The sequence below is a fragment of the Rutilus rutilus genome (assembly GCF_951802725.1).
Source record: "Rutilus rutilus genome assembly, chromosome: 3".
Lineage (NCBI taxonomy): Eukaryota > Metazoa > Chordata > Actinopteri > Cypriniformes > Leuciscidae > Rutilus > Rutilus rutilus.
The window spans coordinates 48,442,253-48,459,544 of NC_140211.1; the positions used below are offsets into that span (position 1 = coordinate 48,442,253).

Genomic DNA, 17,292 nt, shown 5'->3' on the forward strand with positions numbered 1-17,292 from the left:
ACCCCTTTGCCACCTTATAAATAATTTTCTAGATCCGCCCCTGCCAAGGTTGGTCATATTAGTTTAGCAGTCTATATTGCCTGTCCCCTAAACAGGAAAAACTAATTGGTGTAAAAACAATTTTCACTCATAAATTACAATTTCAAGTAACACACTGAATTAAGTATGAATGTTTTTTTTAAGTAGAAAAAAATTCAATAGTATTTACTGCTTCGAAATATTTTTTTGCAATGTGTTTTTAATTTGAATGAAGTCCATGTAAACAGTAAAAATGTAAACAAATTTCCCAAAAGGCTGGCCAAAAGTTATATCAAAAATGTATATTTTAATTAAGATGCTTTTAATATTGTACACCATTTTCCAATAACACACTAACAAAAAATAATGGTGAAGCTTGCAGTGGTATTTTAATAGTTTGATATGTGAAAATAAGTCTAATAAATACACTTACACTGATTTACATGTTTATTTCAACATTCAGTTATTCAATCATACACATAATGCATAAGTAAAAATGTGTAAACATGGATTATACTTATTAATTTGTTTTGTATGCTTTGGTTCTTTGTCATAATTGGCCATGCAATAAAACTGATTACTTTTTTGTAGAAATATCCATATAACAGTCAGGAAATAAAGGCAAAGAAAGCAGTTCTCAAACAGACATAGTAACAGGATAGAAACAGCAGTACTGCACGTCATGTCACCAGACCAAGTCATTGTGGAGCTTATGTTTCAGCACTGTTTAGTATGAGACGTCTCTTGCATGGGACAGATCATCATAGTGTCAGAGGCCTTATCGCAGCAGTAGAGGTAGAAGAACGGGAAGAGTTTCTCTTTAAACGAATCCACAAAGGTGTAGATGTGACTTTTGTTTTGTACATCATAGAATGACAACTGTCCTTCTTCGTAGTCCACATATACACCCACTCTCTTCAGCTTGGGCTCGATGGAAAGCAGGAGGGGTGGAGAGGAAGAAGCACGATATTCTCGTCCTTTTCTCATAGCTAAAGCCCAATAACCGTGAGCCGTACTCACCGAAATCCTCCCTTTTCGGTTAACAGATGCCCGGGCGACACCTAGGTACCAGTCGTCCTTCTCGCCCACCTGAACTTCCCAGTAACGTCGTCCGGAGGACAATCCTTCACGGCCGAGTGCAATAACCACCGTATCAAAGCGCTCTGGTGTATCGGGCAGGTCCTGCCATGCTCCGAGATGACGCATCTGACGCCTGTCCTCGGATAGCTGCAGCCACGGGTTAGCCGTGTCCGGATCAAAGGTTACATCCACTTCACGGGGACATACAACAGAGACATGAGTAGATTATCAAACAGACCAGGCAGAGATAAACCCACTTGAATGCAAAGTGGTCTAGTGATATATGACCGATTAAATGAACAAGGAAACATTACCTGAGTACTTCTGAACTCTCCTCAGCTCTGTTTAAGATGACAAAAATAAATAAATTAATAAATAAATAAAGTAATTGTTTTATAGGTTGGAGTGTACTTGAGAGGTTTTGATCATTATTTTACTTTATTAGAACTCCAGAAAAACCTTTTATGTCATGTCATATATTTGCACAATTACAATATATTTAATGATGAAGTTGCAATTTGATACATTGAAAATATGTTTAAAATATACATACATTAAATATAACATTGAATAATAATCTGTTTGTGCATTTGTTTGTTAGTCAACACATAAAAAGTGTACTTTAAAGCACAACAAAAGATTATTAACACTTTCAGCTTATCCTGTAGCCTACTACGTTTACCACACCTCTAATTGTTAGAGAAAACAATCTAAATTGTTCAGATGATGTATTTCAAGACATTTGTAATTTCTTATAGCAGACTAATGCAGTTATTAGAGAGAGAGAGAGAGAGAGAGAGAGAGAGAGAGAGAGAGAGAGAGAGAGAGAGAGATGAATCTACCTGAATCTGTGTGTCTCTCAAAAGTGTTCGGCAGCAGCATCTCTACTTATAGCGAAACTTGTAGCTTTTAAATTGCTAAACTATTTTACTGATAAAATCGTCAGAGTAGCGCTTACAATATGTTTCTGTGCGAGTGTGTGTCCCTGCTGTATGTGTGTGCGTTTGAGTGAGAGAGAGAGCGGGAGAAAGAGAGTATGCTTTCCGTATATAATAAAACGTAATTTTGTCGCAAAAAACATGGAAATAATTTGTCGTTTTTAACCTATTGTTTACTATAGTTACTTGCTTGGTCAGTGTCGTTTTGGGTTTTTGTTCTTTTGCTATTTTGTTGTTGTTGGCTATAAGTACCTTTGAAATATCTGAAATCATTTGGCGAGGTATAAACTCTAGTGTGTGTGTGCATGCTTGCGTGCATGTTTGTATTTATCCTTAGTCCAAGTAATCCATGTATCTTTTTTGAAACACAACATTAATCAGAAGTTAAACCTGCCTCTTGGTAGGTTAAATTTAAGCCTCAATTTAGTCCTGAAAAAGCTCTGATCTTCCTCCAAGAGATATTAAACTCTAGACTAGACTAAGTCTAGGATTATTTAAAACCATGACAGAGAAAACAGATTCCCTATTGATGGGGATATATGGGCATATACAGTATTACCTCATTCATGTTCGACGTTACGTCCGAACTGAACTGACGAATTGGGATCTTGCCCAAGATCCCAATCACCCTCGAGTGTAAACTAAACTAGCCAATACACATTGGCAAGCGAGATTTGCAAGGAAGCGCGCTTGCATCGTACATTCAACTTTCACAGCCAAGCGTTTCGTCGATTCTGCTCTGCAATCACTGGTACGAGTGTTCTACGAACCTGGAAGAAGCTCTCCAGAGAATGCTGGTGTGACACACCGCTGCAGCGGTGGCCGCCATTTAAAGGGACATTGCACTCTAAAAGAGCATTTTCTCAGCATTCATTGCTGTTGAACTAAAAGAGTTTCTGTGCACACTAGACTTTCAATAATCTATAGAGCTTGTTTTCCCTAAAAGAGCAAGCAAGGGTGTGACATTGTTGTTGTTTTTTTAAAGATGTCATTCCACCCGTGTTTCTGGATGTGGTCGTTTCCTGGCTCCGTCTGACAGTCACGATCGCTGCCTCACATGTCTGGGCTTAAAGCACGCTGAGGTGCTTTTGTGGACGAGTCATGTACCCATTGCGGGAAGATGACCATCGCCGTGTTGCAAGACTCGAGTACCTCAAATGAGGTGAAGTCCCCTCTGCTATGCTCCGATCTAGTTATTCTGCCTAGCAGAGGGCTACTTCGGTGTATACACAGGGTGACCAGAGGATCACAGTGGAGCTCTCCCAGCGAGTACATCTCCGTAGGCCCCCCACTCCTCAAGCTGTGGAGCTTCTGGGTGAGATTGCTGTGAGGGCTCCGGAGGAGGATCAGACGTCGATCGCTGCATCAGCTCCCGTTTAAAATATTGACACAGAGACACATTTTTGGATGCATTCAACCCCAAGATTGTTTTTTTTTTACCTGAAGGATGCATCCTTTCATGTCTCGATTCTCCCTCAACACAGATCGTTCCTGTGCTTTGCGTTCGAGGATCGAGCATATCAGTTCAAAGTCCTCCCCTTCGGGCTGTCCCTGTTGCCTCGTGTCTTCACGAAAGTCGTGGAGGCGGCCCTTGTTCCTATGAGAGAACACAGCGTTCAAATTTTCGTCTATCTCCACAACTGGCTCCTACTGGCCCACTCGCTAGAGCAGTTGTGCAAACACAGGGACCTGGTGCTCCAGCACCTCAGCCATCTGGGGCTTTGGGTCAACTGGGAAAAGAGCAAACTCTCCCCTTGCAGAGAATCTCTTTTCTCTGTGTGCAGTTGGACTCGGTCAGAGGACTCTCAGAGGAACATGTTCACTTGGTGTTGAACTGCTTGAATTCGGCCCCATTGAAACTTTTTCAGAGGCTCCTGGAACATATATCATCCGCAGCTGCAGGCACGCCACTCGGGTTGCTTCATATGAGACTGCTTCAGCTCTGGCTTCACAACCGAGTCCCTAGATGGGTATGGCAACGCGGCACGCACCGGGTGGCAATCTCCCTAGCCTGTCGCCAAACCTTCAGCCCGTGGTCAGACCTTGCATTTCTATGGGCATGAGTTACCCTATAACAAGTGTCCAGGGATGTTGTTGTCTCAACAGATGCCTCCACCACCAGCTGGGGTGCCATGTGCTATGGGCATGCAGCATCGGGCTCCTGGACAGGACCTCGGCTGCACTGGCATATCCACTGCCATGAGTTGCTAGCAGTATGGCTTGCTGGGAGATCACCACCATCTATCACTTCGGCGAGAGCAACCTCTACGACAGTGTTTCTCAACCCTGTCCTGGATGACCCCCAACACTGCACATTTTGAAAGTCTCCTCTTTCTGACACACCGATTTCAGGTCCTGGAGTTTCTTCTAATGAGCTGATGAGTTGAATCAGGTGTGTTTGTTTAGGGAGACAAAGAAAATGTGCAGTGTTGGGGGTGCTTCAGGAGCAGGGTTGAAAAACACTGCTCTTCGAGACGCGTAGAAACACACGCCTACGCTTTGAAGAGGAACCTGTTCGTTGAGTGGTCTCAACGCACTTCCTTATATACCTCAAGACACTTTCGCGTTTTATTCTACGACATAAAAGTCAGTCTTAAAAAATAAATACTGACAAATACTGTAATACTGACATAAATATCAGTATTACCCCAAGTGTGATTTTTTTGAAGGTGTTATGTGTCTTTAAAAAGGCAGTTGCTAACAAGTGGCTAAATGGGACTACAGAGGCTGTCAGGGAGATTAAACGTCATCACGGCGAACAGGTCAGCTCAGTCTGCTTTTACAGCCTTGTTATCTTTATAATCATGCTCTAATAAACTATTCTAACTCAAACATTCTGGGAAAATGTGGTAACACTTTATAATAACGTTCAGTTGTAAGTCATTTATAAGTGGTTAGTTAATGATGAACTAATCATTTACAAAACATTCATAAATGATTAGCAAGTGATATACTAACATTTTATGTATGTTTTGTAAATTCCGTTACAAGTCATTTACAAGTGATTAGTAAATGATTAACGAATTATTTACGAAACATGACTATGCGTTCATAAATGCTTAATAAGTGATATGTTAATTATTGTATGTATGTTTTGTAGATTCAGTTATAAGTAATTTACAATTGATTAGTTAATTATTAACTAATCATTTACAAAACATGAATATGCGTTTCATAAATGTTTAATAAAAAAATTTTTATTATTTTTTTTTATGTATGTAGCAATTAGAGGGTGCAGAATGTGTTGTAAATGCCTTGTATACACGTACAGATCATTTGTAACAGGTAAGTAACAGTGTTCAACACAATGATGTGTAAACGCATGAATAAATCATTTACAACACTTTCTGCATCCCCTAATCTAAAGTGTAAACTATTCATCACTTGTAAATGTGTTACACATCATTCGTAGATTAACACTTCAAGAATCAGTAAGGCATAAGATCAACGAATCTTATCTACGAATGATGTGTAACACATTTACAAGTGATGAATAGTTTACACTAGATTAGGGGATGCAGAGAGTGTTGTAAATGATTTATTCATGCGTTTACACATCTATAACAGGTGTTGTACACTGTAGTGTGTACTGCAGTGTAAGTGCTGACTGGTGAGGGTATAGACAGCTGTCTTCTCTGAAACACATGGAGTCTTTAACCACTGTGCACCTGATGTGAGCAAAACATACAAAAAAAGTAACAATTTATTAAACATTCATGAAACGTATATTCATGTTTTGTAAATGATTAGTTAATCATTAACTAATCAAATGTAAATGACTTATAACTGAATCTACAAAACATACATAACATAATGAACATATCACTTATTAATCATTTATAAATGCATAGTCATGTTTCGTAAATTATTAGTTAATCATTTACTAATCACTTGTAAATGACTCGTAACGGAATTTACAAAACATAAAATGTTAGTATATCACTTGCTAATTTATGAATGTTTTGTAAATGATTAGTTCATCATTAACAAACCATTTATAAATGACTTACAAATTAACGTTATTATAAAGTGTTACCACATTGGGTACATCTGGGAAAATTATCTTGATGGACAAAACGTGTAAGTATCATAAACTTTTGTTGATCACAAAGCTTGTTTTTTTGCAATAATCCAAAAGCCTATGGGGAAATCCTATTGGGTTTTTGTCAAGGGAACCAGTGTGATGCTGACTGCTAGTTGGCCTTCAAAGTGACTTCATACCTGCACCACTCTATACAAGTATGCACTACTTCACAAGGGCAGGAAGACCTTTAGGTAGACCTAAGGAAGAGAGTTAATTCTTCATGGTTACAGCCAATCTGCCTTAAAACTGTGCCACTTGTTGAGGTGAATATAAAGTATAGGGGCAGAAGAAGAGTGATGTGTATTAGTAAAATACTGTAACAGTTAAGTTCTTACCCATTTCTACAAGTTTGTCTACTTCTTCTGTAAGTGTATCTTCTAGTTTGAGCACTGCTTTTCTGGTGGTACCAACACACTGATCCGCATGCACATAGGTCTCAGACCAGTCTTTAGTGTTTGGATGAGCCATTAATGATGTAAAGTTCTGGAGGAGAAGACAGTGGACATTTTAAATAAGCTGTGTGGCATACAACAAAGATTAGCAGAAAATTCCCTGTTCACTCGCCGTCCATTTTTGCAATATTCCGGTAGCATCCGGAGCTTCTAATGGCAGCTGCAGTAATGCAATGACTTTACTAATCAGCAATTGGCTCTTTTATTTAGAAGGTGGGACTTATTACACCATATTGGGCACTGCAGTTTCTCCCATTCATAAGTAATATGAGTGTGCCATCTTTGTATATCTAAACTAAACCTTTGAATGTTTGTTGCCATCATTGATCACAAAACACATTGGAGGTCATTTTTAGCACTGTACAAGTATGCAAGTTGCTTATGAGTTTTTAAATAGTCATGGGTCTCTAGATTTGTTTAATCATTCTTAAATTTGAATCAAATAATCCACATCAACAAAACTGACAGTGAAGACTTTTTACATTAGTAAAAATTAAGAACAGATTACATGAAAAAAATGATAGGGTAAAAATGCTTCACCTGCAGGAAGTGAATGTGGTCTTCAGTGTGTGAGAGATACCCTAACTCTGTGTTTCTCAGTTTCAGAACATCTATTTCCTGCTCCAGTTCTTGTATTTGTTTGTTGGCCCAGCTCTCTGTCTTCTTCTGTTTCTCCTCGATGTCCAGCACCAGCTCGGCCTGGACCTTCTGGACTGCTCGGATCAGATCCGAGAATACCTGCATGCTGTCCTCAATTTCTCTCTGAGTGCTGCTCTGTGTTTGGGAGGAGATACACACTAATCAGTTCAAACATAAATAAAAAGAGCAGCATTCAAATATTGGGGGGAATTTGGACATTTCTAATTATTGGGGGGTGTTGTGTATTGATTTGACATCATCGTGAATTGTCCCCCTCATTGTCTATGGTGGTTACGACCCTGCTACACTGACAGCTTTACCTCAAACCATCATATTTATTTGCGCTGAATAGTTGGCTGTAATTTATTATGTAATTTATTATAAGTAATTAATTACTGCGCGTGTGCTATAATGTACTGTATGTGCTATATAGTACGAATATGTGTAGAATGGATGTAATCCGGACGTACTACATTCACCATGTTGTCATAATCAAATGACCTACCAGCGTCAGTTGTCTCTCATCACTGCCATTCACAAATCCTCTCCCGTGGCCTCATGGATAGTAAAGTGCCCATCATATGCACACTTCGGAACCTCTGGGTACTTTTTGCATACTCTTTAATGAGCACTGTGAATTTGCACATACTACTCTTGTCGCATACTGTTTTCACCAACTATATACTAGGGAAGTATACAATTTTGGATGCAGCCAATGTTCCTTGCGGGTAACTTGCAGTTTTAAGCATCAACCACTAGTTGCAAAAGTTGCAAAGTGTACCTTTAAGTCACACCAGCCCGAGGATCTCTGTGGATTAGGCTATAGCATCTGCCCATGTTAACTAATCTGAAACTAATCTGATAGACATACATACACACACACTTAAACTTACTTTGTTCAACTCTATGGAGTGTTTGATATCATCAACTTTCTTCAGTCGTTCCTGAATCATCTGCTGAACTTCAGTTTCAGTTTTCCTCAACAAGGCCTGTCAATCACAATATATTGTGTTAAACTTTTTAAACCTGCTCTGGTATAGCTCTTTTTAGTGACGTAGTCTATCTATATCCTAGTAAATCCTTGTAAAGCACAATTACAAAGTGAAGCATCCTTGGTTCCTGAAGTATTTTTCCAATTCATTTTGGTTATTAAGCCATTTATTTCCATAAAATACTGCAAAATTGTACAATAGAATTAATCTTTTTTTATGTATTTACTTTTTTAGGAAATATTACTGCTTTTGTATACTAATGCTACAAAATCACACATTCGCTAACATTAGCAACCCTGTAGCTTTCTTAATCCTGAAGACATTGGTTAGCTTGTTCAGGTGTGTTTGATTAGGGTTGGAGCTAAACTCTGTAGGATAGTGGCCCTGCAGGACTGAAGTTGGCCATCCATTATTTACATGATCTGATTTCTTTATTCAGCTAGTAACAAGTAATGAGTAAAGCAATGTTTACTTTTTCAAATAAGTAAACTTCTAATCTGTTTTCTGACAATTTATTTTTTACTCGAATACTGCTTTTTCCCCTATGTTGAGAGAAATGTGGGTTTGTGTAGAGGTGTGCCAGCACTGGAATAATTGTAGCATTTATGAGCATGATGGGTATTGCAGTGTTTATCATGCTTATCAGTGACATACAGAGTGTGTAGCTTCCTTTCCAGTCCACTGCAATATTTTTAGTAAATCGAAGCGTTTCACTGTCATGATCCAGTTGTTCGTTATTTATAGTGGACAAAACAATAGAATTGGCCCTTTACCAATGAGAAGTGGCACTTTTACCTTTTTCTCTGTCCACTCTCGTTCGACAGGAACAGTGTAATGTGCCCTGTGGTCCATCTCAGTGCACAGCACACACACAATGGTCTGATCCTTCTTACAGAACAGCTCCAGCAACCTCTCGTGCTTCTTACACATACGGTCCTCAAGGTTCTGCACAGGTTCGATCAGCTTGTGTTTGGTAAAGCGGGCAGTGTGCGTCTTCAGATGCTCCTCACAGTAAGACGTTAAACAAACCAAGCAGGACTTCACCGCCCGTCGCTGAGGCCCAGTGCACACGTCGCAGGACACCTCCTGGGCCCACGGTCCATTAGGAGGAATCAGTTCAGGCATTTCTGTAGGGAGCTCCTCATGGGTCCTGATTCCTGGGTCCAGCTGCATTGTCTTCTGAAAGTCCGCGACTGGATTGGATTTCATTGCCTTAAATTTATCAGCGATTTCCCTCAGCACTGTGTTGATGCTGATGTCGGGCTGCTTGAAGAATGTCTTTTTGCACATCGGACACATAAAGAGGGCACTGGACTTCCAGTAGCTGCCGATGCAGGCCATGCAGAAGTTGTGTCCACAAGGGATGGAGACAGGGTTTGTAAACACATCCAGACAGATGGAACAGTGCACCTGCTCCTCGGCTAACATGCTGGTGGGAGATGCCATTCCTATAGAGACAGAAGGAGAAGCATGTGCCCTCAAAAAAGCTGTAGTCTTCCAACTTTGATCAAAAGAAACTTTAAAATGGATAGAAATAGAGACAACTTCTCTCTAAACTTGTCAATATTGTTTTCCCTGAACCAATAAGCTTTTTGAAGTTTATATACCGTCACTGTCGGGCTGACTACTTTTGAAGGGGAAAAACTGAATTTTTTTAATAATTAAGCGCTGTGTTGTGGCTTTTTATATGATCAGGCACTTGCACATGTTGTTATATTATTAACATTTTATCAGAATCAAGCTTAAATGGAGTTTTTGGACCAGTGATGTAGGAGATATGTTTTGTCCATCATTAGACCGGCCGCATCTGAGAAAGTGTATTGTATTATGTTTTCATCATACAGGTTACAAAGTTAATAGCATCTTAAAGAGTCTTAGATTATTAAAGTCAACATGAAATACCATTCACAGCCCATTTTACTTCCATAATGTAATGTGTTTTATGAGAAAAACATTCTGTAGCAGAATGGATCAGGACCTAAATGCAAATGTCATGCTCTAGAGAGCTAATCTTAACAGATGTGACCCGGGATCACAAAACCAGCCACAAGTCGCACGGGTATATTTGCGGCAATAGCCAACAATACATTGTGCGGGTCAAAATTATGGATTTTTCTTTTATGCCAAAAATCATTAGGATATTAAGTAAATATCATATTCCATGAAGATATATTTTTTAATTTCCTACTGTAAATATATAAAACATTTATTTTTGTGAGTGAATGCAGCATAGTCGCGAACATAAATGGACAACTTTAAAGGTGATTTTTTCAATGTTTCGATTTTTTTGCACCCTCAGTGTAACGATGCAGTTGAAACATAGGAGGAAGCAGGATCCACATGCAGTAGTCTTTTATTAAATAAATTCAAAACTTGACAAATTCAGACTCAGACTAGGGAACATGACTGGGGAACAACCAACATACAACATCAAGAACTCACAAAGACTGAACTAGACACAGTGCTTAAATACATAGGCAAACAAGATAACAAGGGGGCGTGGTTAATCAGAAACACCTGGGAAGACTAATAAACAAGAAAAACTACAAAGGACTACAAAACATGGCAGAGGACAGGAAATGACAAAAAGTCCACACAAGACAAGGGGAACACAAGACAGGAATTATGACACTCAGATTCCAGATTTTCAAATAATTGTATCTTGACCAAATATTGTTCCCTGGAAATCCAGAGTTCTCGCGAGAGCACAAGTTGAATTTGCTCAGCGAGTTACTCTGGTGTCGAGTGATGATGCTCATTAAATATGCCCTTGTATCCGAGCTGCACCAATCACATCGGGTTATCTGATATAGGTGGACCAGAGGCGAGCTAAACAGATGACGACAGCGCTGTGACGTCGAAGTCATTAGTAAACATTGCAAGATGGCTATGGATGTTTGAAACGGCTTTGGCCGCTACAATGAACGAGTTAGACTTGGCTTTTTATCTAAAAGAGGAACAGAAGACGGCGCTCGAATCATTCCTTTGCAAGAAGGGCGTTTTTGCTGTTTTGCCGACCGGTGCCGTCCCTCGAGCTGCCCGATTTTCATTAGTCGATGTCAGACCATTAATCTTTCAGATTTAGGTCTGGATTTCCAGGCTACAAATATTGTACTATCCTAACAAACCATACATCAATGGAAAGCTTATTTATTCAGCTTTCAGATGATGTATAAATCTCAATTTAAAAAAATGTACCCATGTTTTGTGGTCCAGGGTCACATATTTCAATGGAAAACAATTATTTTCATTACTTTTTCATTATTTGCTAAGATTTTAGAAAGGTTGCATTACATATACCCTAAAACTTAGATATGCCTATTAAATCAGATGAAAAGGAAAGTCGTTTCAGAGCATTACAAAGATTGCCATGGAATAGCGTTGATGATGAATGGTGGACATTAAGACCAGGAATGTGTATTATTAAGAAACTCACAGTAATAATCAATTTTGAACTCACATTGACTTTAAACTGTTGAAATGTCATCCTATAAAACTAGAACAAAACTAGCACAAACAGATAAATTACCAGTCTTTTTTAAACTGACTCGGTGGCATTATTGACAGCTATGCTGTGTGCTAAATATACAGAGTCATTTGGATTTGATTAGCAATCCGGCTGTTGGCTTTTGCTCTTAGCAACATGCAGTGGTCTTTGACACAGAAAGACCTCAGGAATTTGTAAAGCCTGGCTATTCATAGAAGATTATCATCACTCCAAAAATACTAGGCTTCCCAGACTCTTGCTTCTGGTCCTATCTCATAAACAACACCTGCATGCAATTTTGGATCTATATCACCATTTTGTCTATAGTTTTTAATAGCTGTTTATCAAACACATTTTTGCAGATCAATTATTATTCATTATTAGTAGTTGGAAGAGTTCCAAGTTGATTTTAGCATGCTTTCATTAGCAAATGTGTCCTTTTCTATACATCTTGGCTATGTATTTGCTGAAATGACATGCAGAACATGCAGTTTCCTCAATCATCTTCATTCATCCAAGCATTTTTGACTTGAAGAGTCACAGTGTTTTTAGAGGAGACTCACCGGCTGTCTGTTGCAGCTGAATGCCACTGACCACAATGACCGCCCTGGACTGGACAGCAGTGACATGCGGCACAGCTGACAGCCCGTTACCCTGAAATATCCCCCCTTACCCCTCCCCCTTAGCCCAGTTTCACTTTTACACCGTAGACTACATGGGATCTCTTCTAGCCTCAGGAAATATTAACCATTCACTGTCCGTAGTTTTTTGTCTTGTTTAGCAATTAGGGTAGAGTGGGTGAAAGGACCCCCCCTTAAGGACTGTGTAATGTTTTTTGTTAAACAAAAGTTGTGTCTAGATGTTTTACAGCATTTACATATAACATTTACCTTTGTGTAAAATATTGTTAGCTGATGCTAACTGGCTAGCTAAAAAGCTAGATGATCCTAACTTGAGGTAATTTTTGAATTAAGTCAAGTCACGTTTATTTATATAGCGCTTTTTACAATACAGATTGTTTCAAAGCAGCTTTACAGAGATAACAGGAAAATAGTGCAAAAAAAAGTTTGTTTCCTGAAGAAAATAGCGTCACAGCAGTCCAGCTTAAGTAAGTTTTGTTTTTAAAAGAAATGTCCCATAAAATTTAAAACACATTAAGTCCAAATATTTTTATTCAACCTCCTAGTTAGATTACAGTTGATGGAATAACAAAAGATGTGTTGTTCAGACCATGGCAACTACAGTAATTATGAAAGTGGGAAGCGATGCCTCCTGGGGGCGTTTTACCCCACAGACTGGGTTTGAAAAAAATTGTCATTCTAAAAATATAATTATACTTTCCTTAAATAACACGTACTCCCTCACTACAGGCCTTACTCTTTTCATCTATAACTGTGATGTTCTGCAAAACAACAAGCTTTAAAACAAGACAAAAGAAATCTGTTTTCTTAGGTAGGTAACCAGTGTACGCTTCATAGTGAATACTTCTACATCACTCTGATTCACATAGTGAATGTATAACTACTATCTATTAGTTAAAGACATGACAAATGAATGTTATTAATTCATTTTATTCAAAAGTTCTGGAAAACTCATAGAAAACTTGTATCCAAACATTATGACACCCCGTTATAAAGATTAACACAGGAAAATACAAGTGATCTGATCTATAAAGTTGATATATTCTCCATTTAGCTTATGTAAATTGTAATATTATCCATCCATTTTAAAGTAAAACAAATCTAGATGTGTAAACATTTCGGATATAATCTGGATTGTAGCAAGTTACTACAATTAATAACTATTCAAAAGTGGAATGGTCACATAGCCATGGAACCAAACATGAACCTAAGAACAGTTTGGGGTAAGTAAGAATTTATTTATTTTTTATGTTTTTTTTTCAATGTTTTTAATGTTTTGAAGTTTCTAATGCTCACCAAGCTGCATTGATTTGAGGAAAAATACAGTAAAAACTTTAATATTGTGAAATAATATTACATTTATAAAAAAATGTATTTTAATATTTTAAAGTGTAATTTATTCCTGTGATGTCAAAGTCAAAACCATTACTCCAGTCTTCAGTGTCACATGAATCTTCAGAAACCATTCTAATATGCTGAATTGTTGCTCAAGAAACATTTCTTATTATCAATGTTGAAACTTTAAATTTTTGTGGAAACTGTTTTTTCAGGATTCACTGATCAATAGAACGTTCAAAATAACAACATTTATTTGAAATAGAAATATTTTGTAATATTTACATTCAGAACTGATATTACAATATTTGGTTTAATTGAATGTGTCCTTGAGAAATAAGACTGTTTACTGACCTGAAACTTTTGAAGTATATTTAGTATTTTTGTTTTTTGTAACTTGTTGTTTTTATGCATCTTTGAAAAGTAACGTACAGTCTTTTTACACAAAATGCATGTGCTCTAAGATCACACTCCTCTGCCTAAATTTACAAAGTGGACTCTTATAAAAAAAAGAAAAAAGTGTATTATTTGTCCAGGAAAGTCTTCATTCTTGTGAAAATAAGCAATGTATTCTGTCCAACCCTGAAACCCATGATAAAGGCCCTGAAGTGAGTATGCTGTCTCAGCTGTGTTTGATGGCGGTGATGACCATTGCTTCTGGGTTCTTTCCGTCCTGGTTGATGCAAGGGCTGAAGATAGGGTAGACACTCTCAGTGAAAGCATCGCTAAACGTGTAGAGATGAGAGCGCATCTTGACGTCATAGAAGGACACCTGGCCAGCTTCATAGTCCAGAAAGATGCCCAACTTCTGAGGCAGAGTGGTGATATGGAGTGGAACTCTGTGTCCAGCAAGGGCTTTCACTTCTCCGTTTTTCAGCCATAAACACCAGAAGCCGCCCTCTGGACTGAGACGGATCTCTCCTTTGCGTCGTGCCGACCCCCGGGCTACTCCTACGGTCCAGGCTGTCTTATGTCCCATGTCTACCTCCCAGTAGTGTCTTCCGGTGGAAAGACCCTCGCGTGCCAGGACAAACAGTGCTGGGCTGAAGCGTCGCGGCGTGTCGGAATGCGTGGAGCTCTTGCGATGCTCTTCATAGTGCACCTGCCTTCCGTCCTCGGAAAGACAAAGATCACGCTGAGCTGTGGCAGGATCCAAGATCACCTCACCTACAGAGAAAACCAAAATCATGTGTATTGAACACAAAAATAGACACACAGAAGTGTTTCAGTTGATTTGATTCAGCTATAGATCCACAAATACATAAATTATCATAAATGACATGTTTTTCAACTCTCATGTTCTTCAAAGTTCTTTAACCCTTCGATGCATACCTCGGGTTTTTAGTGACTCGTGACATCATTCACTACCCTCCTCCTCATTGTTTTTTTTTTAAAATTCTCTCTCTCTCTCTCTCTCTCTCTCTCTCTCTCTCTCTCTCTCTCTCTCTCTATATATATATATATATATATAATTGTTATTATTTTCTCTTTTTTTTGTGTGTGTGTAACAATGTAAGTATATATTTTTTTCTGCACAACAATAATTGAATCTTAGATGATTGAATAATTGCATTTCACCTTTATTCCACAAGGTGGCAATGTCTGATACACAATAATGAAGTGACGTTTCACTCATACTTACCACAGGAAGCAAACAAAAGAACAGGAAAACTTGAAATGGATCAGTGCTAGTACTAAACTGCAGAGCAAGTACTAAACACAATCAAATATTAGTATCACTGTCACTTGTATGGTGGATCTGGTGAAGAAGCTGATCAAAATATTGCTTTTGAAGATTCTGAAAATGATAGTTTTGAGAATATGTTTGAGATCGCAAATTTGAGCCAGATGCCAAATGTACTGGGAAAAGAGCTCTGACGAGGACAGTGATGATGGTATAAAACAACTGTTGAAACTGGACCCTTCCAAGCTCCAAAAGGTAAAAAAAAAGTGCTTTATTTTAATCTTCTGTAATTGTTACTCTAATACCAGAATACTTTTATAATATCACGACAGGCAGAGATCCATCCATGCTAGATATAGATCCGGGTTGCTAAAGACCCGAATATGTAGCAATGAATGGCAACACTTTCAAGGGTTAATTAGTTTTTGCCCAGAAAAATAATAAAATCATTGAATCTTTATTTCTCTTGCCTCTTATTTACATCTGGCCGGAGTATTTCATCAACATCACAGCATAGCCTATATTTTTACATGTCCAAAGATCCATCCTTGTCATTCTCGTGGCTCAACTTCTCCACAGGCCTCTTCCATTGCTTGAAGAAGAGTTACTTGGTTGTAAGGGTTGCGAACGATTATAGGGTAGAATGGGGCTAAAGGCACACCGTGATAAAAGGCACCTTTGATTTTATTTTCCGCTGAACCACTAGATGGCACAAACACTTTCCAAAACATCCACTTTTCAATATGCACGTGGAAATTTGGCTGATCCTTGTTGCGATCACGGCCGTCAAAGTTGATTCTGTGCTATTTTGATCTAATATTTGATGTTTTTTTAAAACGTTGTAGATTTAAGTACCAAATGAGAATCACTAAAATTATTGAATATATTTTGAACAGGACTTTTTAATGATTTTCAGCAAGAATTTTTCAATAACGGAAGAAGTATCTGGGGTAAAAGGTGCCCCTGCTGTTTGGGCTAAAGGCGCAATAATTAACATGATAATAAATAGCTGGCTGACTTGTCCATTTGTTGACATGACATGGTTAGATTCAGATAGTAAATATCATAATGTTATTAATATTAGGAAAGAATACTATTAAGTTGGGTGTCCATCTTAGAGAGAATCACCATATTTATAATTAAACCATCATATTTAAAATGAATCATATCATATAATAAAATATAATTTATTGTTACTACTGTAAATCTATATTAAATTATTATGGGATCTCCTTCAATACTTTCAGAATATTTAGGCTATTTTTTTAAATAATTATATTTCTGTATTTTTAAAATATATATATTTTTATTTTTAAATGAATTTAAATTTTTCGTTTTTTATTTTATTTATCAAAATAAAAGAACTTTTATTTATATAAAATAAAAGTAACTTTTATTTATCAAAATAAACAGAAAATAGTACAAACTTTGCTAAACTGATTGTTTTGAACAAGTATCAACTTAGACATTATTAAAACATTATTTTAGCTAAAATATTTGTAACAATACTTTGTGCCCCATACTGTCACATTTCACTTATACATTCTTCCAGGGTAAATCAAGAAAAAAAGTATTCTAAAAATTATTCTAAGCAGCCGTGTGCACAAGGTTAGTCGTTTGCATCAATAAGCGCTCTAAAGCGATCTTCTTTCGTTCTCGTTCTACGTCAGTGGTTCTCAAAGCATACTGGGGGGGGGGGGGGGTCGCTGCAGTATGGAAGCATATGAGTAGCAATATTCAATTTGAAATTTAATATGCAAAATGACAATGCAATATGTAAAATTACAATGCATTTCTGTATTTAAATTTACATTTTCCATTACATTTGTGCAACGTTTGGTGCAAAATTAAATGAAAATTAAGTGATATAATTTACATTTGCCATTTTATACACTAGTTTTAATATGTAAATTGATACATATTTTAACGCTTTATAAGTTGC

The 17,292-nt window shown here is 37.7% G+C and overlaps 1 protein-coding gene across 1 annotated transcript in view; it reads right to left on the reverse strand.

Annotated features, from left to right (window-relative positions):
• Positions 1 to 383: 383 nt before the first annotated feature.
• LOC311287472 (uncharacterized protein) overlaps positions 384 to 17,292 on the reverse strand; it is a 35,054-nt gene continuing 18,145 nt past the window's right edge. Inside the window, exons 7-14 of the mRNA XM_084404338.1 lie at positions 14,294 to 14,833; positions 12,254 to 12,328; positions 8,999 to 9,651; positions 8,105 to 8,200; positions 7,113 to 7,346; positions 6,456 to 6,603; positions 1,413 to 1,439; positions 384 to 1,289 (exon numbers count right to left, since the gene is read on the reverse strand). Of these exons, the coding sequence (XP_084260464.1) occupies positions 736 to 1,289; positions 1,413 to 1,439; positions 6,456 to 6,603; positions 7,113 to 7,346; positions 8,105 to 8,200; positions 8,999 to 9,651; positions 12,254 to 12,328; positions 14,294 to 14,833 (2,327 nt within the window). The 3' untranslated portion in view covers positions 384 to 735. The remainder of the gene's footprint in view (positions 1,290 to 1,412; positions 1,440 to 6,455; positions 6,604 to 7,112; positions 7,347 to 8,104; positions 8,201 to 8,998; positions 9,652 to 12,253; positions 12,329 to 14,293; positions 14,834 to 17,292) is intronic.